The sequence below is a fragment of the Zootoca vivipara genome, unplaced genomic scaffold (assembly GCF_965207765.1).
Source record: "Zootoca vivipara unplaced genomic scaffold, rZooViv2.hap1.1 HAP1_SCAFFOLD_44, whole genome shotgun sequence".
Lineage (NCBI taxonomy): Eukaryota > Metazoa > Chordata > Lepidosauria > Squamata > Lacertidae > Zootoca > Zootoca vivipara.
In genome coordinates, this window is record NW_028291090.1 from 21,079 (window position 1) to 45,891 (window position 24,813).

The 24,813-nt window shown below is 49.1% G+C and overlaps 1 protein-coding gene and 3 long non-coding RNA genes across 5 annotated transcripts in view; 2 read left to right on the forward strand and 2 right to left on the reverse strand.

Annotated features, from left to right (window-relative positions):
* LOC148683047 (uncharacterized) overlaps positions 1-24,813 on the reverse strand; it is a 31,749-nt gene that overhangs the window by 6,476 nt on the left and 460 nt on the right. The gene's annotated exons all lie outside the window — the stretch shown is intronic.
* LOC148683048 (ciliary microtubule inner protein 2B-like) lies at positions 1,688-5,826 on the forward strand. The gene is made up of 2 exons (XM_088660220.1): positions 1,688-1,845; positions 5,435-5,826. The coding sequence occupies exons 1-2, from the start codon at positions 1,778-1,780 to the stop codon at positions 5,619-5,621; spliced, it is 255 nt and encodes an 84-aa protein (XP_088516346.1). The 5' UTR covers positions 1,688-1,777; the 3' UTR covers positions 5,622-5,826.
* On the forward strand, positions 14,320-19,359 carry LOC148683049 (uncharacterized). Its single transcript, XR_015947682.1, has 2 exons — positions 14,320-16,897; positions 19,058-19,359. It is a non-coding gene; the product is annotated as an uncharacterized LOC148683049 (long non-coding RNA).
* LOC132592817 (uncharacterized) lies at positions 21,003-24,420 on the reverse strand. 2 transcript variants are annotated; one of them, XR_015947684.1, is made up of 4 exons: positions 23,693-24,420; positions 22,881-23,006; positions 22,566-22,679; positions 21,003-21,785 (listed from the first exon to the last, which is right to left on the reverse strand). It is a non-coding gene; the product is annotated as an uncharacterized LOC132592817 (long non-coding RNA). The 2 variants fall into 2 exon arrangements; XR_015947683.1 differs by lacking the exon at positions 23,693-24,420 and having other exon boundaries at positions 22,881-23,677.

The following is a 24,813-nucleotide window of genomic DNA, read 5'->3' on the forward strand; positions in this document are numbered from 1 at the left end:
GTGAAGTCCTTCTGAAAGAGCCTGAGTGGTCGATGCTCCTGGAGAGATCCTGTCTCTCGCCTTCTTTCTACAAAGGAGTGTGCAGAAGCTCCACCCTAAAAGAACCTTTCCCTTCTCCCCTTCCCAGAATGATTCTTGAACCAGTTAACTAAGCAATAAATCAGCAATCCTACCACTAGGCACGCTGACCTCAGAGTAATCCTCACTGAACATAACAGGGCAGCCCAGGGCCAGAGTAGGAATTGAGCCTAGGAATTGTGCCGTGAGCGGGGAGCCCTCTCTGCTCTGCACCCTTCAATCACCTTTGAAGGTGACCCGGAAACTACAACTAATCCGGAATGCGGCAGCCACACTGGTGACTGGGAGCGGCCGCAGAGACCACATAACACCGGTCCTGAAAGACCTGCATTGGCTCCCAGGACGTTTCCGAGCACAATTCAAAGTGTTGGTGCTGACCCTGAAAGCCCCAAACGGCCTCGGCCCAGTATACCTGAAGGAGCGTCTCCACCCCCATCGTTCGCCCAGGACACAGAGGTCCAGCGCCGAGGGCCTTCTGGCGGTTCCCTCCCTGCAAGAAGTGAGGTTACAGGGAAGCAGGCAGAGAGCCTTATTGGTAGTGGCGCCTCCCCTATTTCAAGGAAATAAACAACCATATCACTTTTAGTAGACATCTGAAGGCAACCCTGTTTAGGGAAGTTGTTAATGTTTGATGTTTTATAATAATTTCAATATTCTGTTGGGAGCTGCCCAGAGTGGCTGGGGATGTATCTATGTATGTATGTATAAATTAAATAAATAAATATATATTATTATTATTATTATTATTATTATTATTATTATTATTATTATTCCAACAATGGGCAAGGAGAAGTATTGCAGGTAGCCGGTGGTGGCCCCCGTCTGGGGGCCCAGATCTTGGTCTGAGGCTCCTGGCTGGCTGGCTGGCTGAGTCTTAGGTGGGCAAGCAGGGCATGGGGAAGAGGGAGGGAGGCCAGGGAAGGTGGGCTCCTCCTTCCAGATGATCCAGGTCCTTCAGAGGATCCACTGTGATGAGGCTCTCCCAGAGATACAGCACCCAAGGATCCCTGTCGAGTTTGCACGCTGCCCAACTGAGCCCAGTCTGCTGGTGGGGGCATCCAAGGGAGGTGCCCTCAAAGGTCCTGGAATGACCCTGAGACTGGTCCTGGGTGGAAATGGTCCCTAAAACTGGAAGGAGTCCATGGAGCACAGGGTCATCTCCTGCCTCTGACTCACAAAGCCAGAGTGTAGTGGTTAGACAGAGTTTGGGGCCCGGGACCTGGGAGAGACCAGGGTTCCAATCCTGCCACTCGGCCGGGATGAAGCCAGGCGATTTGCTGTTCAGAGGTGGTTGTGCCGGCGGGCTCCCTGGCACGGCCACTTTTCCCTTGAAAAAGATCAGCGTGAGAACAGAGGACATTCTGCCCAGGGCCATAGGAGGAGTCTAGGGCTCAGATGGCTGGGGTGGTGGGCACTCGGATGCCTGCCTGGCACCTTGCCCACTGTGTGCCACCACCCGTTCCCCTTCAGTAGTTGCTGCGCCTGAGCTGAAATGACACAAAGACCAAGGGGCCAATGAGACTCCCCTACTTCCCTTCCTCCTCCTCCTCCTCCCAAGCTGGAGGGGGGCGGGTGTTGCTTGCTTTTGTCCCCCTGCCTGGCAGGCCGGCTTCAAGTTTCCCTGGGCACAGGCTCCACCTCTTGGGTTCCTGCCCTTCCAGACCACACAGCCAGCACCTTCCCGAGAGCAGACACGGTCATGGCTACAACTTTGGCCCCCAAGGCTAGCCGGATTCTGATGACCCCGGAGCCACACTACATCCCTGGGTAAGCGCAGAGGTAGCAGCCAGCAGGCAGCCCAGGACAGAAGAACTTCCTGGGAGCCCCGGGAGTCGGGGGACGGTCCTTTCTCCAGCAGGCTCTCTTCCTGCGCATGAGGATCAGGCTATATGCCTGTGTCTCTGCACACCCTTGAGGGTGAAAAACTCAGATTGCGAAAAGACAGATGAGCAACCATGACTTGTCTACTTTTTATCTTATGTGCCTCTTTGTTGCTGTTGTTGTTGCTTAAGAAAAGTGTTGGGTGAATAACAAATACCGTCTTTTTCGCTCCATGGGACGCACCTACCCTGTTTCTCATATTTTAAGACATACCCATAAAATAAGCCATAGCAGGATTTTTAAGCATTCAAGGAATATAAGCCATACCCCGAAAATAAGACATAGTGATAGGCGCAGCAGCAATGCCGGCCGCGGCAGGAGGAGGAGGAAAAAAATAAGACATCCCTTGAAAATAAGCCATAGTGTGTTTTTTTGAGGAAAAAATAAATATAAGACATGTCTTATAATATGAGAAACACGGTAGTATTTAGAGGAGGAAAACAAGGGGGGGAAATTGCTTTCTTGACTTGTCCTAGGCATAGCAGCCAACTCCTAGAGGCATAGGTGCCTCCCCCCCCCAATTAAATATTTGAGGAAGCTTCTTTTGCAAAGGGGGAGAGCTCCATTTTTTAAGGATCAGCTCAAAGTTGTGCAGCTTTTTTTGCAAATGGGAAAAGCCCGGTTTTTTTGGGGGGGGAGTGTCAGTTCAGAGTTGTGTATCTTTTTTTGCAAAGGGGGGAAAGCTCCATTTTTTAGGATCAGCTCAAAGTTGCTGAGTTTCCATGCAAAGGGAAAAAATCCTGTTTTTATGGGGTTCAACTCACAGTTCTGCAGCTTCTTCTATAGGAAAGGAAAGGGACCCATTTTTACAGTTTCCAGACAGATAATCTAATCAGCCAGTCACATGTCTCCCTCTGCAGACAACAATTGAAGTCTAGGCAAGGGGCTGGGAGGGGCCGGGAAGGGAACTAGCTCTCTTATCTCCCTCCCAGATCTCTTGCAATCAGCTGCTGAGCGGGTTCCTTTCAGTGCGCTCATTCCCTCTTGTTAGCCTTTAGCTCTTTCTTTATAAAAACAAAACACAATCTGCCTTTAGCCCCAGGGCAATTCGGCTCCAGGGACCACACATTCGCTCCATAACACGCACAGACATTTCCTCTTACTTTTTAGGAGGGAAAAAGTGTGTCTTATGGAACGAAAAGTACGGTAATTCAGATCTTCCTGCAACAAAACAAACTGTTCTGTGTGACTGGTGTTGGATCCGAAGCTGGAGCTGGAAAGGTTGAAGGTGGGGTGAGGTGGGCGTCTGGGTTGCAAATTCGTGAAAGAAAAGCTCATTGCAAGCCATAGCGCTGAGGTCCTCGGAGCATAAGACAAGCCAGTCCAGCACCCTGAACTACAGAACTCTGGCCAGAAGGGAAATTGGGCTGGGCTGTGGCCAGAGGGGGCCATTTGAATACTCAAAGCACTTGACTCAGGGAAAGGATTCATGGAATCATATAATGGTAGAGTTGGAAGGGAACCCCAGGGGTCATCTACTCCAACCCCCTTCAATGCAGGAATCTCAGCTGAAGCATCCATCCGACCTCTGCTGAAAAACCTCCCAGGAAGGAGAGTCCACCACCTCCAGAGGGAGACTGGTCCACAATTGAACGGTTCCTGGGAACTGTAGGTTTTGGCTGGGTCACTTCATTGTCTTCATCTTAAAGCCTACTTTCTCCTCATTTAACTCAGCGGTTCACACCCCTTTTGGAGCCACCCCCTCTTGTTTGCATAAACTCATCCTCAGTGCCCCCTACTCTGTAAAAATGCACTATTCAGAAGAGTGATTTGCACACCCCACAAAGGAAGAGAGCAACACAGTAAAATTCAAAGCATCATCAATCCATTGCACATTTCTTCAAAATCTAATTTAAATGATGCAGTTGAATTAATTCAACAACACTGGTGAATTTGACCCAGTGCTAGCAGTTTGCAAAGTCCTTTTCACCTGCAGTGCATCCAAGTCCCAAATCGCTGGCCAGTTAGAGCATCTCCATGGGTGAATTTCTCCTCTTGACCGGCAGGGTTCCTTCCTCCAGTTGCTCTGTGCTCTTTGATCAAATAGAATACAGAGGATCAGGACCATTCTACCATTCAGTGGATTTGTAACTGGCTGACTGACTGAACCCAAAGGGTGCTCATCAATGGCTCCTCCTCATCCTGGAGAGAAGTGACTAGTGGGGTGCCACAGGGTTCTGTCTTGGGCCCAGTCTTATTCAACATCTTTATCAATGACTTGGAGGATGGGCTTGAGGGAATCCTGAGCAAGTTTGCAGATGACACCAAATTGGGAGGGGTGGCTAACACCCCAGAGGACAGGATCACACTTCAAAATGACCTTAACAGATTAGACAACTGGGCCAAAGCAAACAAGATTAATTTTAACAAGGAAAAATGTAAAGTACTACACTTGGGCAAAAAAAGTGAAAGGCACAAATACAGGATGGGTGACACCTGGCTTGAGAGCAGTACATGTGAAAAGGATCTAGGAGTCTTGGTAGACCACAAACTTGACATGAGTCAGCAGTGTGATGCAGCAGCTAAAAAGGCCAATGCAATTCTTGGCTGAATCAATAGGAGTATAGCATCTAGATCAAGGGAAGTAATAGTACCACTGTATTCTGCTCTGGTCAGACCTCACCTGGAGTACCGGTACTGTGTCCAGTTCTGGGCACCACAGTTCAAGAAGGATACTGACAAGCTGGAACGTGTCCAGAAGAGGGCAACTAAAATGGTCAAAGGCCTGGAAACGATGCCTTATGAGGAACAGCTTAGGGAGCTGGGTATGTTTAGCCTGGAGAAGAGAAGGCTAAGGGGTGATATGATAGCCATGTTCAAATATATGAAAGGATGTCATATAGAGGAGGGAGAAAGATTGTTTTCTGCTGCTCCAGAGAAGCGGACACAGAGCAATGGATTCAAACTACAAGAAAGAAGATTCCACCTAAAAATTAGGAAGAACTTCCTGACAGTAAGAGCGGTTCGGCAGTGGAATTTGCTGCCAAGGAGTGTGGTGGAGTCTCCTTCTTTGGAGGTCTTTAAGCAGAGGCTTGACAGCCATCTGTCAGGAATGCTTTGATGGTGTTTCCTGCTTGGCAGGGGGTTGGACTGGATGGCCCTTGTGGTCTCTTACAACTCTATGATTCTATGATTCTAGGACCAGAAATCCCCCATTTGGATGGCAGGCCTAGTCAGGGCACACATGGAACCAAGGCACCTGGTGACTCTTAGTGGGATGTCAATGGCTACTTGCCAGAATGGCGAGGCTTCATGCCAGAAGCAGCAATGCTTCTTCCAGTTCCTTGGGGCCAGAGGAGGGGAGAGGGCTTTGGGGCCTGGATCGTGTTGGTGGTTTCCCATCGGGGCATCTGGTTGGCCACTGTGAGAACAGGATGCAGGGATAAATGGGGCCTTGGCCTGATCCAGCTACGGATCTTTTGTTATATGATTGCTATGTTCCCTTGCCCCTGATGCTCTCCTGCCCCCCTTGCAGCTACGGCGGGTACTGCCCCCGTTACAAGTTCATGCTGGGCCAGACTTATGGGAAACTGACCTCGCAGCTGCTCACTAGCCCCGAGGTGGATCACTCTGGCCGGCTGCTCCTGCAGCCCAACTGCTCCCCCAGAAACACAGAGGAGCCTCCGGAGCAGAACGAGAGCGGAGGAAAGCTCCCCCTGTGAGGAGTAACAAGTAACCAAAGAGTTAACTGTGTACTGTAGCATCTGACCACTGAGGAAGATATCATGTTACAGAATGTACCAGAAGTGTTTCTGTATGTATCAGTTGGTTTCGTTTCTGCCTGGGAGACGGTCGCAAGATGTCTGCGCTCTCACCAGGTTGTTTGTTATTTTCTCTCTAGAATAAACTTAAGTAGTTATTAGAACACTTTGGACTCTGTGTGTTCTTAAGAGGCTTTTTATCCAACGGCTATACAAGCTTTCGCTGTGTGAGAAGAAGAAGAACTCTGCTGTGTGTGTTTTACTGCCAGCCCGGATCTACGGAAGCAGAGAAGCGCTAGAGAAAGCGCGCTGGGCAAATAATTAGTGGCTCCTAATTGAGTCATAAACAACTCAACGGAGCCCTATACCCGTCACAGGTTATGGGAGATAAGAGGTCCTGAACCTAATCAATCACCAAAGCAATAAAAGGTGATTGCAGCTGTAAAAGCCTTGGAGAAAGCCGGTGTACAAAGCTAGCTGGGAGAAACCTGTTGTTTTGTAGTCGGCAATTAACAGATGCACTCGCTAGCAGAAAGACCCTGACCCTGAAGGCTGGGATCCGCAGTCTACCCGGAGGAGCAACGTCAGCTATTCTGAGTGAGTACACAGACACGGAGCCCGGGGGTGGACAAGATGGCGGAGCAGCTACAGGAGTCATTTGTCGTGCCGTTCCAGAGGTTGAATGGCGACAACTATGCAGAGTGGAGAGAAAGGGCCAGAATGTGGTTGCTAGGAAAGGATTTATGGACTTGTGTGTTAAATCCTCCAATCCCTGTCGCTGATAATTCAGCAGCTGAAGCACAGAGGTTTGCAGCAGAAACCAGGAAAGACAATAAGGCTCTATGTGCCATTGCCATGAGCTGTGATGCTACGCAACTGCCCTATGTGCAAAATGCTGAAAATGCCAAGGAAGCCTGGGACAGTTTGGAAAGGGTCCATCAGAGAAAAACAGCTGGAGCTAAGCTGCATGCTATGAGGCATCTCTTTGAGTTGAGACTGAGACCAGGGCAACCCATTAAGGAGCACATTGCCAATGTGATTGATGCATTCCATAAACTGCAGCGGCATGAGCTTGTGTTCAAAGAGAAGGAAAAAGTTTATATTTTGCTGTCTAGTTTGGGAAACGCCTATGAACATTTGTGTTTAACATTTGAGTCAATGCCTGAAGCTGAACTCACGATTGCTTACGTTTCTGGGCGTTTGGCGGATGAGGAACTGAGACGCCAGAAAGAATCGGCTGAGAAGGGGGGCCGTGGGCGCAGAGAAGCCAGTGGGGGTGCAGTAAAAAGCACTGAGGAATCCACTGTGAGTGCGTGCGCAACAAGGCTTTGCTATCGGTGCCAGCAGCCTGGGCACGTAGCGAGATTTTGCCCAGCTCCGGAAGCAGCCAAGGTCACTCAGCCAGGTGCCAGGCAACCCAGCGGACGTGGTCGTGGGACCAGCCAGCAGCGCCGAGGCAGAGGATGTGGGAAAACTCCAGATAAGCCTGTCAGCCATCTTTCTGCTGCCTTAGCAACGGTTCGAAACAGAGGACAGGACAGTTTCACTTTTATTATCGACTCAGGCAGCAGCCATCATCTTGTACCACCTTTAGGACAGATCCTGAACTGCAGGCCACTTGAAGATGAAAAAAGCCTGCATCTTGCTGATGGTTCTTCTGGGACAATTAAAAGCAAGGGTGTTTTTTTATATGCAATGCTTAGACACTAACCTTGATGTTTATGTTGTACCAGGCATGGAGAATGGTCTTTTAAGTGTGTCTTGCTTATTGCGTGAGGGCTTTGAAATAAGTTTTGCCAATGGTGTTTGCAAAATTGCCAGAGATGGGGCTGAGCTGGTAAGCGTTACTGTTGGGTCTGATGGTCTGTTTGTCCTAGATGGGAGGGGGCAAGCAGGTGGAAGTAACACTGGTGATGCTCAGGCTAAAAGTGCCAATACTCCAAAGGGCACAGAGGGCGCTATCCATAAGGATTGTATTCATGCTTGGCACAGGAAATATTGTCATATGTCTTTTCCTTATGTGAAAAAAGCCCCTGATTTTGTCAAAGGTTGCAGGTTCAAGCCATGTCAAAAACACCTGCAATGCCGCGCATGTGCGAAAGCGAAGACGAAGAGATGCTCTTATCCTAGGTCTGAGAGGAAGAGCACAAAGCCATTTCAGTTAGTGCACATGGATATTTCTGGGCCTATGTCAACGTTAAGTTTAGGTGGTTCAAAATATGTTTTGTGTCTTCTGGATGATTTCAGCCATTTTTCCTGGGTCATAACACTGAAAGAGAAGGGGGAGGCTGCCAGAGTGATACAGGAGTGGGTAGCCGAGGTAGAACTACAGTTCTCCGTCACTGTCCAGTGTTTCCAGAGTGACAGGGCGGGAGAGTTTTTGAGTGCAGAACTACAAGGGTTTTTCCGCAGCAAGGGAATTAGGCACAGAAAAACCGCTCCTTTTAGTCCACAGGAGAATGGTTTAGCTGAAAGGAAATTTAGGACGCTGTCTGAACTGGTGGAGGCAACGTTGTTTGATGCAGGACTACCCCAGAAGTTTTGGGGGGAATGCTATAAATTTGTGAATTATTGTTCAAACCGCGCTTTTAATTCAGTTGTGGACAACACACCCTACTACATGTTGTATGGCAAAGTTCCGAAGGTGCACTATTTCAGAACTTTTGGGTGTGAGGCTTGGGTTTTGATTCCAAAGCAGAAGCGCAGAAAGGGAGGATCAAGATCCAGGAAAATGATATTCTGTGGTTACGAACCAAACTCAAAGGCTTGGAGGTTTGTACCAGCAGAGGGGGACCAAACCCGCGTTCACATTAGCAGGAGTGCTACGTTCTGTGAACAAGAGGGCTGGAGACGCATTCATGCTAACCCCGAAGTTCTTCTTGACTGGTCTTCAGGTTTTGACCAGGAAGAGGAAACTGAGGTGGCTGATGCTGGAGTTCCAGGTGCTGCAGGACCAGATCCAGGTCAGGCAGCTGGTCCAAGTGGTGTAGCTCCTAGGGAAGTGAAGCAAGTAGTCAGAAGCGCACCGACTTCACCCCAGGTCAAGCCTGGGAAGTACAGCAAACGTGGTAGGTCACCCACTTCACCCAAAGCAAGCCCAGAGGGGGCTGCAAAGCGTAGTAAGTCTCTTGACAGTGCTGCTAGTCCGAGAGAGCCACAGTCAGAGACAAGCAGTTCGGATTTAGAGGGGGAAGATGTGGGACCAAGGCGTTCAAAACGCACCACGAAAGGTAAACCACCTGAAAGGTTTTCAGCTGTCAGTGTATGGGCGAACTTAGCAGTGTGTGAGCCTGAAAGTTTTGAAGAGGTGCAACAGTTGTCAGTGGAGGAAGCTAGTAAGTGGAAAGTTGCAATGGAGAAAGAGTTGAACTCCATGCAATCTCTTGGTGTGTATAGCCTAACACAGTTGCCAGAAGGGAAGAAAGCAGTCAGTTGTAGGTGGGTCTACAGGCTGAAACCCACAGTGACTGGAGAGCCTCAGTACAAGGCTAGATTAGTGGCTAGAGGTTTTACTCAGAAGAAAGGAATCCACTACACAGATGTCTTTAGTCCAACTTCAAGGGCGGAATCTTTCAGGATGCTTTTAGCGACTGCAGCGCAGAGAGGCCTAGTGGTCAACCACTTTGATGTGGACACCGCTTATTTGAACTCTGACCTCCAGGAGGAGTTGTACATGTTGCCTCCTCCAGGGTTTGAGAGTGACGTGCCAGGTCAGGCGTGGAAGCTGCACAAGTCGATCTACGGTCTGAAGCAATCCGCTAAAAATTGGAATTCATGTCTTGATTCTGTTTTGAAGAGCCTAGGTTTCAGGAAGAGTCTAGCTGACAGTTGTCTGTATCTCAGAGGTGAAGGAGAACAGCAGGAACTGTTGCTTGTCTATGTTGATGACTTGATCTGCTTAGCAAAGAGCCAGATGCAAGTGCAGAAGTTTGCAAAAGAGCTAGGCAAGAGGTTCAAACTCAAGAATCTAGGTGCAGTGAATGTTTATCTAGGTGTGCAGATAGACAGAACTGAGGATGGAAGTTTCTTGCTCAGTCAGAAAGGCAAGATTGAACATTTGCTTGAGAAGTTCAGAATGTCTGATTGTAAAGGGGTCAGAACACCCATGGAGACAAACTTTGTGAAAGAGTCACAAGTGAAGGACAAAGTAGCGTTTGAGAGTCCTGAAGTGTTTCAGTCAGCGCTAGGGAGTCTGTTGTATTTGTCACAATGGAGCAGACCAGATATTGCTTTTGCAGTCAATTTGCTCAGTAGAGAAGCATCGAAACCTAGCGTGCATGCTTGGAATGGCATTAAGAGAGTGCTTAGGTATTTGCAGGAGACCAAAGAGTATTGTTTGGAGATGTCAGCGCAAGGTGAGCCACAACTCACTTGTTTTGCAGATGCTGATTGGGCCAATCAGGAGGACAGGAAGTCAGTGACTGGTTTGGTAATCAAGTTTGGAAATGCCCTGATTGGTTGGCGGTCGCGCAGGCAAAGCCTAATAGCAATGTCTTCCACGGAAGCCGAATTCTGTGCATTGTCTGCGACATGCACTGAATTGGAGTACTACAGATGTTTGGTCCAGGAAATCTGGGGTGATTGTAGCCAGCCCATCACTGTTTGGGGCGACAATCAACCATCTTTGAGACTGGCGGAGTCTGGACAGTTCAAGGCCAGAACCAAACACTTAGACATCCGCTTCCGAAACGTATGTCAGAGCATACAGGTAGGCTTGGTGAAGTTGAGGTATTGTCCAAGCCAAGAGAACCTAGCAGATGGGTTCACAAAACCCTTGAGTTTCCAACGGCATAGGGAATTCTGTGAAGGGTTGGTTTTGGGGTAAGTTTAGATACCCGCTATCCCCAGTGTTCAGGTGAGAGGGGGTGTGAGGAGTAACAAGTAACCAAAGAGTTAACTGTGTACTGTAGCACCTGACCACTGAGGAAGATATCATGTTACAGAATGTACCAGAAGTGTTTCTGTATGTATCAGTTGGTTTCGTTTCTGCCTGGGAGACGGTCGCAAGATGTCTGCGCTCTCACCAGGTTGTTTGTTATTTTCTCTCTAGAATAAACTTAAGTAGTTATTAGAACACTTTGGACTCTGTGTGTTCTTAAGAGGCTTTTTATCCAACGGCTATACAAGCTTTCGCTGTGTGAGAAGAAGAAGAACTCTGCTGTGTGTGTTTTACTGCCAGCCCGGATCTACGGAAGCAGAGAAGCGCTAGAGAAAGCGCGCTGGGCAAATAATTAGTGGCTCCTAATTGAGTCATAAACAACTCAACGGAGCCCTATACCCGTCACACCCCCTGCTTGGCTGCAGCACCGTCCCAGGTTACACAGGTAAACTCTGGGGGGGGGAGAGCAGGAGGCAGGGGTGTAGAGGGGGGGCGATGGGGGTGGGTCGCCCCAGGTGCCACTCTGGAAGGGGGTGACACTTGGCACGCCCCCGACTCCCAAGCCAGCCCCGCCGCGGTGGCACCCGGTAGAAAGTCTCGCTCGGCCTCAGTGCAGCGGCGGCTGGCTTGCTTTGCTTCTTTTTCTTTCCGGCTGCTGGGCGGAGCCACAGAGGCCCTGGCCCGCCCAGGAAGCTTCGGCATATCTGCCGGGGGGTGGGTGGGTGGCGTGTTTATGCGTGCGGGAGCTGGCTGCGAGTTGCTAGGGCAGAAAGCATTGCGGCGCCAGGATGGGCGCTACATCCGTTGCTTAGCCACTAAGCAATGAAAGCAGCGCCCATCCAGGCTCTGCAATGCTTTCCGCCCCTCTAGCAGTCGCGGCCGGCTCCTGCATGCGCACACGGCTCTCCCCACCCCTTCAGCAGATACGCCAAAGCTTCCTGCTGGGCAGAGCTTCAGCGTAAATCTGCCAAGGGGTGCGGGGAGCGCCGTGTGCGCATGCGGGAAAATAGGGACGTCCCATTCCATAATGATAATTTTACTGTTTATACCCCACCCACCTTACTGGGTTGCCCCAAGCACTTTGGGCAGCTTCCAACATACATAAAACCATAATAAAACATTAAACGTTACAAAACATGCCTATACAGGATTGCACCCCTGTCTTCTACTGCCTCCTGCAGTTTGGTCAGACTCATGTTAGTAGCTTTGAGAACACTGTCCAGCCATCTCGTCCTCTGTCGTCCCCTTCTCCTTGTGCCCTCCATCTTTCCCAACATCAGGGAGTCTTCTCTTCTCATGAGGTGGCCAAAGTATTGGAGCCTCAGCTTCACGATCTGTCCTTCCAGTGAGCACTCAGGGCTGATTTCCTTCAGAATGGAGAGGTTTGATCTTCTTGCAGTCCATGGGATTCTCAAGAGTCTCCTCCAGCACCATAATTCAAAGGCATCAATTTTTAGGCAATCAGCCTTCTTTATGGTCCAGCTCTCAACATACCTAAAACCATAATAAAACATTAAACGTTACAAAACATGCCTATATAGGATTGCCTTCAGACGGCTCAGAGGTCAGATAACTCCATACCCTCCAACATTTCTCCAATGGAAATAGGGACATCCTAAGGAAAAGTGGGACATTCTGGGCTCAAATCAGAAACTGGGATGGCTTCTCTAAAACAAGGACGTCCCTGGAAAATAGGGACACTTGGAGGGTCTGCAGCCACAGCTAATCCAGGGGGATGCACAGAGGGAGAGAGGGAGGAGCAACTCCCATGATCCCTAGCTAACAGGACCAGTGGTCAGGGATGATGGGAATTGTAGTCCAAAACATCTGGAGGGCCGAAGTTTGGGGATGCCTGACGTAGAGCAATGCTCCTTGTGTGAAATTCTTCTAAAAATTGTCCAGTAGCACCTTAGAGATGAAGTCCGTTTGTTCTGGGTCTCCGCTTTCGTGTGCATGCACACCTCTTGAAATACACGGACGCAGAAGTCACCAGACCCTTCTAGGTATATAGTGGGAGGGTGGGGTGGGGTTCTTCTCCGAGGGGTAGTAGGAGAAGGGTGATGGACTCAATGGGTATGGTAAATCTGTTGATGACTGATAACGACTGCAATTACAACATTACTAAACTTATTATTGCTGAATTACAACTTATTACTAAATTGAAAACTCGAGAGACCTGGTCTGAATAGAGATATAGTGGTACCTCGGTTTACAAACACAATTGGTTCCAGAAGTCTGTACTGAACCTGAAGCGTAATTAACCTGAAGTGAACTTTCCCATTGAAAGTAATGGAAAGTGGATTAATCTGTTCCTGATGGGTCCGCGGAGTACTTAAACTGAAGCGTACTTAATCTGAAGTGAACTTTCCCATTGAAAGTAATGGAAAGTGGACTAATCCGTTCCAGATGGTCCGCGGAGTACTTAACCTGAAGCGTACTTAACCTGAAGCGAACTTTCCCATTGAAATATAATGGAAAGTGGATTAATCTGTTCCAGACAGGTCTGCGGAGTACTTAAACTGAAGCGTACTTAATCTGAAGTGAACTTTCCCATTAAAAGTAATGGAAAGTGGATTAATCCGTTCCAGACAGGTCCGCGGAGTACTTAAACTGAAAATACTCAAACCGAAGGCGTACTTAAACCGATGTATGACTGTATGGGATTCTTGTCTCATCACACACACAAAGTTCTTTTTGGTCATCTGCATACTATTCCTTGCTTAACCCTTGTCTCACAGGAAAGAGGTGGGCCCTCCCCGCCCTCACCTGGGAGCTTCGCTTCCTTCTCCCACCCTGGGAGGTCTTCCCTTCCCTGGCTCTCACTCAGGGTCCTTCACCAACAAGCCAAGCCATCACCTTCCTTGGAGCCCAACATGGGCGTAGCCAGGATTTATGTTGGTGAGGCAGGATTTATGTTGGGGGGCGTTGGCAGCAGAACCAAGATATCTGTCACGCTTTGCACATGCGCAGAAGCACTGATCTGGTTACGGACTTTTTGGGGTGCGAACGGCACCTCGGAACAGATCGTGTCCGCAACCAGAGGTATCATTGTATTTTCATTGGAGAAATGTTGGAGGGTATGGATCTCTGAGTCGTCTGAAGGCAATCCTATATAGGCATGTTTTTTTAACGTTTAATGTTTTATTATGGTTTTATGTATTTTGGAAGCCGCCCAAAGTGGTTGGGGCAACCCAGTAAGATGGGTGGGGTATAAATAGTAAAATTATCATTATGGAATGGGATGTCCCTATTTTCATCGGAGAAATGTTGGAGGGTATGTGGCTGCAGCATCTCCCTTCTCACCTCCCTGTGTCTACATCTGTGGCATCAGCATCAGCCGGCCACAGCCCCCAGCTTGCCCTTGCCTTCTCCAGCACAGATGTCTTCTGAGACGTTTTGTCACTATGTGTAGCACAGCGCCAAACAGAGGCCCACCAACACTGCCACGTCCATAGTTATGCTATGGAACTCACTGCCACAAGACGCACAGGTGTCCACTAGCTTGGATGGCTTTAAAATAAGATTGGACAAATTCATGGAGTGGCTCTGCTCTGCCTCCACAGTTGGAAATATATATATATATATATATATATATATATATATATATATATATATATATATATATAATTGTCCAGTAGCACCTTAGAGATCAACCAAGTTTGTTCTTGGTATGAGCTTTCGTGTGCATGTGTATCTGAAGAATGTGCATGCACACGGAAGCTCATACCAAGAACAAACTTAGTAGGTCTCTAAGGTGCTACTGGACAAATATATATGTACTGTATATGTATATTTCTACTGCGTCAGACCAACACGGCTACCTACCTGAATCTAGATCTAGTTGCAGGCAGGAATGCTTCTGAATACGACTTCAGGAAACCACAGGAGGGTTTCCAATTTAACAACTGGTTGAATATTTTTTGGACTGATTTTTTAAAATTGCATTTGTTAGATTTGCCAGTGTTAAATGCTTTAAAAAAAAAAAAGATTGGTCCTTTTTCGTCTTTAATTGTGCCCTTGTGTATAAATATTATATTGAGTTGCATTGTCAAGTCAACCGTTTGGGACTTTTAAAAAAGGAAATTCCCTTTAATCTAGTCCAATTCTTGGAGGAAAGGAACACTGTGTAGAGTGCGTTTTGAGACTCTTACTGGTCTGGAGTAACAAACAGAGATAAAAACAATTAATATGAAAGCAATGCGGCTATTAAGCCTAATCGTTTATTGCAAAGAAAAGATCTGTTGTAACAGGGTCCCTGCTCAGCGGAGGACCAACCCCGAACAAGAGAAAAATGAGACATAAATTTATACCTTTCATTTTCCATACAGAAGAATGAGCAAGTGAAAAAAACAGAGGAGGTCAGACTACCGGTAGGTGCATCATGAGGGATTTACAGGTAAATTGTAAGGGCAAATAATTGTTAATGGTAGCGTTTGTGGATACCTAGGATTTGATTTCTATGGTGTAGCCCAGGCATGTCCAACAACAGGTAGATTGTGATCACCCCAGACGTCTGTGGTAGATCACAAGCTCGACAACTTTGACTCCCCTAAAAACGGGCCTTCCTCGTTCCTAAAAAAGCTCAACAACTTTGACCTGAAGCTCCCAATGTCAGTTTTTAACAATGTGAGTAGATGGCAGTCTCTTGGCAGTTGGCCCCCCTGTCTAGACAGTGTATACCAAATGACTTAGGCAGATTCCTGTTTTTCCCATGTTTACTGATTGCTATTTTTTTTGTTTCTCTGATTTTGCAGGAAGACTTTGAGTGATGCCTTGTTCTCAAGATGCAGCCAGAAGCTGCCAGAAACGTTAAACGAGCTAACTGAATTGATGAGGAACTCAAAGCCCAAACATCGGGAGGCAGTGGCCATATTGGCAGGTAATTGAATACAAAGCTCTCAAGAAGATGAAAGGGGGTTTCAGGCCAGGAGCCAATAGTGGGATTTCAGCTGGAAAACCTGGAGGCTGAGAGGCAGGGATGCGACTCCATGTGTCATGCGCTGCCTAACTCTCTCCAAAGGAGAGCGCTAAAGGGAGGCTGCACCCAGAAATCGGTCTCACTCTGCCTCTCTCCACCTGGCTTGGGGGGGGGGGGACTGACAGGCCCTAGAAAGGTCTGCTGCTGTTCAATCTCAATTTTATAAAATCCCTTCTTCTTTTAGGACGAGGCTTTGAAGAAAAGCTTTATTAAGGCAGCTATTCTCATATGCAAGGCGCTTGTGCAAACAAATGTGGGGTATGTCACCTTCCCCCACAAACAGGAGCTCACCACCTGTAGCATAGTGAGTAAAAGAAAAGAAAAGAAAAGGGGGCCTCTCTTGGGGGTTTATATCAGAGCATTTTTTGTTTTCTGCTGCTCCAGAGAAGCGGACACGGAGCAATGGATTCAAGCTACAAGAAAGAAGATTCCACCTAAACATTAGGAAGAACTTCCTGACAGCAAGAGCTGTTTGACAGTGGAATTTGCTGCCAAGGAGTGTGGTGGAGTCTCCTTCTTTGGAGGTCTTTAAGCGGAGGCTTGACAGGCATATGCCAAGAATGCTTTGATGGTGTTTCCTGCTTGGCAGGGGGTTGGACTGAGCACCAGTTGCGGGAAACCACAGGAGGGAACCGGGTTCTTGTGCTTGGGTCCCACTTCTGGGTTTCCGGTTGGCGCATCTGGTTGTCCATTGTGAGAACAGGACGCAAGACATTGGCCTGATCCAGGAGGACTCTGCTGTGGTTCTCATGTTCCTTCTTCTGTTGCAGCTCTCCTGGATCTTCAGGGGGATCCGGATGAGGCTGTGTCCAACGCTGCGGTGGCTGCCAGCAAGGAGATTTTTAGACACTGCGGAGGTCACTAAACAAGAACAAAGGTGACCATTTGTTGTTGTTTAGTCGTGCCCGACTCTTCGTGACCCCATGGCTGCCAGTGAGGTTAGATGGTACAGCAGTCAGATCACCGCAGCAAAATAACGGCTGATTAGAGGTGATCATTTGTTGTTGTTTAGCTGAGGCTCCAATACTTTGGCCACCTCATGAGAAGAGAAGACTCCCTGGAAAAGACCCTGATGTTGGGAAAGATTGAGGGCACTAGGAGAAGGGGACGACAGAGGACGAGATTATTGGACAGTGTTCTCGAAGCTACGAACAAGGGGCTGCCTGTCCACCACCCCAAATTTCTTAATTCCTTTTTATCTCTTTCCAGGTTTCCCCATAATTACGTACAGGAGATGGTTGGACAGTGTTCTCGAAACTGCTAACATGAGTTTGACCAAACTGCGGGAGGCAGTGCAAGACAGGAGTGCCTGGTGTGCTCTGGTTCATGGGGTCATGAAGAGTCGGACACGACTAAACGACAACAACAGAGGTGACCATCGTAAGTTCCTACGATTAAACCAGCGAATGGTTAAAGTGATCCAGAAGTTGTTAGCCCCTTCTATAGAGTACCAACAGCCTCTGTGCCTCCGGTCTGATGAATGGTTTTAGCTGGACAAAGGATCAAATGCAGGAACTGATCATTTACTATTGATCTGCCTAGGGTTCAATGCAAAATACATGGAGCCCAAGGTAGTGACCATGAAACAAATTGACGCCATTTATTGGGGTGAGTAAGGATCAAAGCGTTTTTCTGAAAGCAGTTTTTTCTGCTTCTTCAGACATAGACTTACCATGCTGTGTCCACCGCTGCAAAGGCTGTCAGTGAGGAGCTGCTTAAATGGTGCGGCAGTCAGATCACCACGACAAAATAACTCCTGATTAGAGGTGACCATTTGTCGTTGTTTAGTCGGGTCCGACTCTTCGTGACCCCATGGACCAGAGCACGCCAGGCACTCCTGTCTTCCACTGCCTCCCGCAGCTTGGTCAAACTCATGTTCATAGCTTCGAAAACACTGTCCAACCATCTTGTCCTCTGTCGTCCCCTTCTCCTAGTGCCCTCAATCTTTCCCAACATCAGGGCCTTTTCCAGGGAGTCTTCTCTTCTCATGAGGTGGCCAAAGTATTGGAGCCTCAGCTAAACAACAACAAATGATCACCTCTAATCAGCCGTTATTTTGCTGCGGTGATCTGACTGCTGTACCATCTAACCTCACTGGCAGCCATGGGGTCACGAAGAGTCGGGCACGACTAAACAACAACAAATGGTCACCTTTGTTCTTGTTTAGTGACCTCCGCAGTGTCTAAAAATCTCCTTGCTGGCAGCCACCGCAGCGTTGGACACAGCCTCATCCGGATCCCCCTGAAGATCCAGGAGAGCTGCAACAGAAGAAGGAACATGAGAACCACAGCAGAGTCCTCCTGGATCAGGCCAATGTCTTGCGTCCTGTTCTCACAATGGACAACCAGATGCGCCAACCGGAAACCCAGAAGTGGGACCCAAGCACAAGAACCCGGTTCCCTCCTGTGGTTTCCCGCAACTGGTGCTCAGTCCAACCCCCTGCCAAGCAGGAAACACCATCAAAGCATTCTTGGCATATGCCTGTCAAGCCTCCGCTTAAAGACCTCCAAAGAAGGAGACTCCACCACACTCCTTGGTAGCAAATTCCACTGCCGAACAGCTCTTACTGTCAGGAAGTTCTTCCTAATGTTTAGGTGGAATCTTCTTTCTTGTAGTTTGAATCCATTGCTCCGTGTCCGCTTCTCTGGAGCAGCAGAAAACAACCTTTCTCCCTCCTCTATATGACATCCTTTTATATATTGCAAAGAAGGTGTCAAGTGGGCTGGGCTGGATAGGGAGCACAATTCAGGGCTTGGTGTGGTGGCGGCAGCAGGGATGGAGCCTCCAGTTCTCTGACATGCTGCTGTGTGCTTCCCCACCACAGGAAATCATCAAAGCGGAGCCGGCGGTGCCCTTTTCCACAAACCTCATCCGCCAGGCGATGGAGACCGCCACACACATGACATAAGTACGGGGAGGTAGTTCTCAGTCTCCCTACAGCTTGTCACTGCCCCACCTGAAGAGGGAAGAGAAAGAGGGGGAGAGGAAATGATCCCAAACTCACAGGAAAAGTGCTAATTCAGCAGCTGTGGAGCATAATTATGGGTATGGCACCAGTAGCAAGGGAGGTGCCGGGAATAGGTGAATAGAATAGAATCATAGAGTTGGAAGAGACCACAAGGGCCATACAGTCCAACCCCCTGCCAAGCAGGAAACACCATCAAAGCATTCCTGACAAATAGCTGTCAAGCATCTGCTTAAAGACCTCCAAAGAAGGAGACTTCATGTCTTTCAGGAATGCTTTGATGGTGTTTCCTGCTTGGCAGGGGGTTGGACTGGATGGCCCTTGTGGTCTCTTCCAACTCTACGATTCTATTCTATTTACCTATTCCTGGCACCTCCCTTGCTGCTGGGTGCCTTACCCATAATTATGCTCCACAGCTGCTGAATTAGCACTTTTCCTGTGAGTTTGGGATCATTTCCTCTCCCCTTCTTTCTCTTTCCTCTTCAGTGCCTTGGGACCACCTATGGATGCGCTCCTGCGATCTCAGCTAGTGACAAAAAGCATCATTAAAGTTTTTTTCATTACCATCATTGCAGCTGTCAAAGATCAAAGCCGGGAGCGCCATCCAAGCTACAAAGAGCCAGGTGACTGGACCTTCTGCTTCTAGGGATTTGAATGGAGGAAAATGGGGCTGCCAGATTAAAGGATTTGAGGGCAAAGAGTCTCAGCCGTGTAAGCTTCCAATAATGCTGCCAGAGACACTTGGCCAGGCTTCCTCAAACTCGGCCCTTTCTCTGTTTCCGTCCATCGCCAAGCCATGGAGACAATCACCCGCATGGTGTACGTACGGGGAGGTACTGTTAGTGTTTTGAAAAAATAAAAAGGTTCTGACCTCCTTTGCCTGGTCCTTGGACCCTAGCTGGCACAAAGAGTCCTTGAAAAAGAGTCTTTCTAGATGTTATTTCCACTCGGTGGCAGCAGCTCTGGCAGGGGACACAGGGACATTCTGGGATCAAATCAGAAGCCAGGATGGCTTTCGTAATTCTGGGGCTGTCCCTGGAAAATCAGGACACTTGGAGGGTACAGGGCAGTGAACTTTGCTTTTCGCGGCACTTTCTTTGGCCTTGCACACCATCAAGTGTTTTCTTTCTCAGCTCCTTTTTCACCTGGAGATCGGCCGCCTGTTCAGCCTCCAGTATATAATGGAGAACTTGATTGAGTGGATGGTGGCCCCCAGCCCCCTCATGCATCTCCACGCCGGGGTGTCCCTCGCCTGAAACCCTGGACAGCCACTGCTAGTCAGCGTAGACAATACGGAGAGAGATGGAGCAGGGGTCTGGGAGATCTTGGCCTGAACGCTGTTCTCCTGTCCTTGTCCCTCCAGGCGACCAACGTATTGTGCTACATCTTGTCGCTACCTGAGGCTGCAGAACTCCTGGAGAGCAAGTTCGCCGACCTCCTGCTTGGGCTAACCACGCAGATTTATTTTCTGCTTGGGGCGAGCAGCATGGTAATATCGTAAGCTCATGGAGAGCAGCAGTCAGTCAGTGTGGAGGTGGTGCGGCATAGTGGTAAGAGAAGTGTTTCTCAAACTTGGGTCCAGACAAACTTGGGTCTGGGAGATCTTGGCCTGAACGCTGTTCTCCTGTCCTTCACCCTCCAGGCTACCAACGTTTTGCGCTTCCTGCTATCGCTACCTGAGGCTGTAGATATAGTGGAGAGCAAGTTCGCCCACCTCTTGCTTGGGCTAACCACTCAGCTGTATTTCCTCCTTGGGGCGAGCAGCATGGTAATATCGTAAGCTCATGAGGGAAGAATCGTGCTTCAGTGTCAGAGTGTGTGCTTTGGGTGCAGAGTTCATTTCCTGGGGCTGAGAACAGCTGCTGCCCCCCAAATCCTGGAGAGTCAGTATCCAAATGCCTCTCTGGGAAAGTGGAAGTGATGCAGAACAGAGGAAAGGAATGGAAGAACGTCAGCCCCGGGTCAAAAGGATTCGTTCAGAGGCGAGAGCATTTATGTTGCATGCAAATCCCCACTGGTATCTCCAAGGAGGGCTGGGAGAGATCCCCACCATGCCACCTGAAGCTCTGGAGAGCAGCAGTCAGTCAGTGTGGAGGTGGTGCGGCATAGTGGTAAGAGAAGTGTTTCTCAAACTTGGGTCCAGACAACAGCTGGTGACCCAAGTTTAAGACACAATGGATTACAATGTCGGTCTAGGGCCTGGGAGGCTGGGGTTCAAATTCCCGTTTGGCCATGAAGCTCACTGGGTGACCTTGGGCCAATCACTCACTCTCAGCCTGACCTCCCTCGCAGGGCTGTTGTGAAGGCAGAATGGGGAGGAGCGGCTTGTTGTTTAGTCGTGTCCGACTCTTCGTGACCCCATGGACCATGGGGTCCTGTCTTGCGCGGCCTCCCGCAGTTTGGTCAAACTCATGTTCGTAGCTTCGAGAACACTGTCCAACCATCTCGTCCTCTGTCGTCCCCTTCTCCTAGTGCCCTCAATCTTTCCCAACATCAGGGTCTTTTCCAAGGATTCTTCTCTTCTCATGAGGTGGCCAAAGTATTGGAGCCTCAGCTTCATGATCTGTCCTTCCAGTGAGCACTCAGGGCTGATTTCCTTCAGAATGGATAGGTTTGATCTTCTTGCAGTCCATCTTCTTGCAGTCCATCACTACTGGGAAAACCATAGCTTTAACTATACGGACCTTTGTCGGCAAGGTGATGTCTCTGCTTTTTAAGATGCTGTCTAGGTTTGTCATTGCTTTTCTCCCAAGAAGCAGGCGTCTTTCAATTTCGTGACTGCTGTCACCATCTGCGGTGATCAAGGAGCCCAAGAAAGTAAAATCTCTCACTGCCTCCATTTCTTCCCCTTCTATTTGCCAGGTGATGAGACCAGTGGCCATGATCTTGGTTTTTTTGATGTTGAGCTTCAGACCATATTTTGCGCTCTCCTCTTTCACCCTCATTAAAAGGTTCTTTAATTCCTCCTCACTTTCTGCCATCAAGGTTGTGTCATCTGCATATCTAAGGTTGTTGATATTTCTTCCGGCAATCTTAATTCCGGTTTGGGATTCATCTAGTCCAGCCTTTCGCATGATGAATTCTGCATATAAGGAGCGGCAGACCCTAGGAAAAGGGACGGGCCGTTTGTCGTTCTCTCACCTTAGCCTGGGGGTTGATGCCATAGTTGGTGAAGGCATACTGCCAATGTGGCAGTCCCAGGTGGGTGATCAGGAGCCGGTATTAAGCGGTGAAGGGTTTTGGTGAGGAAATGCCAGTCGAGAGCTCAGTCCAGAAGCCAGATCTCGGAATCTGGGGTGACAACTGGAAGTGAGAAGAGAGACTATTAGTGCCACAGGATGAGAAGAACAGACCCCCCACCTCTCAGGGGGTTTTAATAAGGAACTCTTGAGGCCTACGGATGACGATCTGGGCCTCGGTGCTTTTTACAATGGATAAAGGCATTTCCAAGGGAAATTGATCCTCTGAGGCCCTTCTTCAGGTGCCTCCTCCACGAGAGGTCCAGAGGGTGGGGCACATGAGAACAGGCCTTTTCTGCAGTGGCTCCGTTTGTGAGAAACCCTCCCCAGGAAGGCTCGCCTGGCACCTTCGCTACCTATCTTTAGGTGCCAGGTGAAAACGTTCCCCTTCAACCAAGCCTGATCTCTGATACCTTTCTAAATGTGCTGGGTGAAGGGGATGTTTACTTTTCTTCTTGTTTTTATTATGTATATATATAGAATAGACATAGATATCTAGATATAGTTATTTTATGTGGTGAACTGCCCTGAGATCTGTGGATGAAGGGCGGTATACAAATGTCAATAATAATATTAACAACAGCAACAGCAACAGCAGCAACAACAAAACATAGCTTGCTTGAGGAAAACTTCATCACAGGCCATCATAGATGACAGCCTTTTTCAACCTGGTGCCCTCCAGATGTTCTGAACTACAAAGCCCATCACTCTCAGCCAGCACAATGGTATGTTGCTAGGAACAGTAGTCCAAAACATCTCCCACAAAGACAAAAGGCAACTGGGGCTTGCAGATGGGGTCGATTAGGGAAGACAGTTCTTGGGCTGCTGGTATCACACAACATACCCGGCTTGGTGTGCTTGTACACAAGGCAGATCTTCCAATTCCCTCTGCACGGGTCCAGCTCAAACACCAGGCTCCACGAGTCCAAGTGAGGTTTCTCTGACTGACCCCCGTTACCTTTGGGGAGAAAGAAAAGGCTGAGTGAGGCAGGCAGGCATTCTCGTCGGGTGCAGGGCAAGGAATACTCAAGTCATGCAGAGCTCGGGAAGCTGGGTGTCGGGGATTGCGTATAAGGTCACAGAAACGTTTGGTGGGAGAGCAGGTGGGGCGGAGAGGACTGAGGTCTCCCATGGACAAAGGGGTGAGGTGGGGCAGTACCTCCTTCATTGTCTGTGTCCTCCAAGTCAGCCAGTGTGGGGGCACTGGGTAAGGCGTAGATGGGTCTGACTCAGTTTAGCTAGGAGATGCTGTTGATGGTCATGGAGCCAAGGGGCATCGGGTTGTCTGGAAAAAAGGCAGCCATTACTAGGTTGCTGGCATGAATGGCACCATTCTGTAGGAGCACAGAAGGCTCACAGAACATGGTGCCCTCTGAAGAAGAATCTCAGCTTGCTTGCTTGCTTTTTGCAAAGATGGGATTGGCAGCACAAGTATTGCTGCTGAAATAGGAATCTTTCTGCAGCTGAACAGCTCCTGTTTCATTGCCCCACTTCCCAGATTAATGACAAAACACAACATAAGCAAAGGAAATGGGTGTGTGGATGCAATTGTTGATCAGAGAATAACGTATTTATTTTGTGTGCATTTCATAGCATTTATATACTGTTTGATTGTGAGAAAAGCTCTCAGAGCGGGACATCCTCTCCATTCATTAAAACCGGTAAGCTAAAAACCGGATTAAATTACATGCCATACATTTTTGTTTCTGGATAGGCTTGCCTGAACAATAATGTTTTTAGCAGGCTCCGAAAAGAGTACAGCGAAGGCACCTGCCTGTTGTCAATAAGCAGGGAGTTCTAAAGTGTGGGTGCTGCTGCACTAAAATATTGATTTATTACATATGCAGAATGAGTATTATGGGGTGTTTGTTATGGTGTCAGTTCCGCAGATCAGAACTGTCTTCTGCAATCCCCACTCCACCCAAGTCATTATAGAACTTCAATGTACACCAAGGAAGAAAGAGGTAGTACCTGAATGGGCTTGTTTTTCCTCCTCTCTCCCCATTTCTATCTATTGACTGAAAGCCTTTGTTGCCATTTTATTCTTGTTCACTGCACTAGTACTTAGCCAAATAAAAAGGTTGAAATGCAAGGCACAGAGTCCAGGTCTGTTGTCAGGGCAGGGCAGTAGTCTCTGCTAAAGACCCCGTTGGGGGAAGGTGGGGCAGGAAGAGAGATGTGCCCCCAGAATATGGTCCTATGGAGTTACTGTAAACTGCTCATCTAGCTATTTTAAGCTGGAGAAGCCCTGAAGATGTTAGAATCACAGAAGTGCAGAGCTGGAAGGAATCCTAAGGGTCATCTAGCCCAGCCCCTTGAAATGCAGGTGGCCCTGAGGAGGATCAAGCCTGCAAGCTTGGCATTCTCAGCTCTAAGCCACCGAGCTCCCTAGTGCAGACCTGGGATGGCGGGAAGTCTCTCCAAGCCTGGAGGTCTGAGCCTCCATTGCTAGCTCTGCACAGAAGGGAGTCTGGGGTCTGGGGGTCCCTGGGGGAAGGGGAGAGAGAGGCTAGGGAGGCCGACGAGAATGACCGAGGGCCAGGCGGACAGCAGACCCCCAAGCCGGGAAGCCCCGAGTTCCAGTCTCCGTTCCGAGGGAGCCTTCTGGGGAAGGAAGGAGCAGACGGGCAGCAGCCCTGGGACGAGAAGAGGAAGCAGCCCCGCTCCCCGGACAGAGGCGGCTCTCTGCACATGCTCAGGAACCAGAGCAGCCTTGGCCTTTGTTCATCCTCCCTCCTGAGGTAAAGAGACGGGCCTTACTCCAGCCAGCAGCCCTGGGACTCAGAGAGGAAGCTGCCCCGCTCCCCGGACGGAGGTGGCTTTCTGCACATGCTCAAGAACCAGGGCAGCCTTGCTGGAGTAAGGCCCGTCTCTTTACCTCAGGAGGGAGGATGAACGAGGGCCAAGGCTGGCGTGGTTCCTGAGCATGTGCAGAGAGCCGCCTCCGTCCGGGGAGCGGGGCTGTTTCCCCTTCGAGTCCCAGGGCTGCCTCCATTGCTAGCTCTGCACAGAAGGGAGTCTGGGGTCTGGGGGTCCCTGGGGGAAGGGGAGAGAGAGGCTAGGGAGGCCGACGAGAATGACCGAGGGCCAGG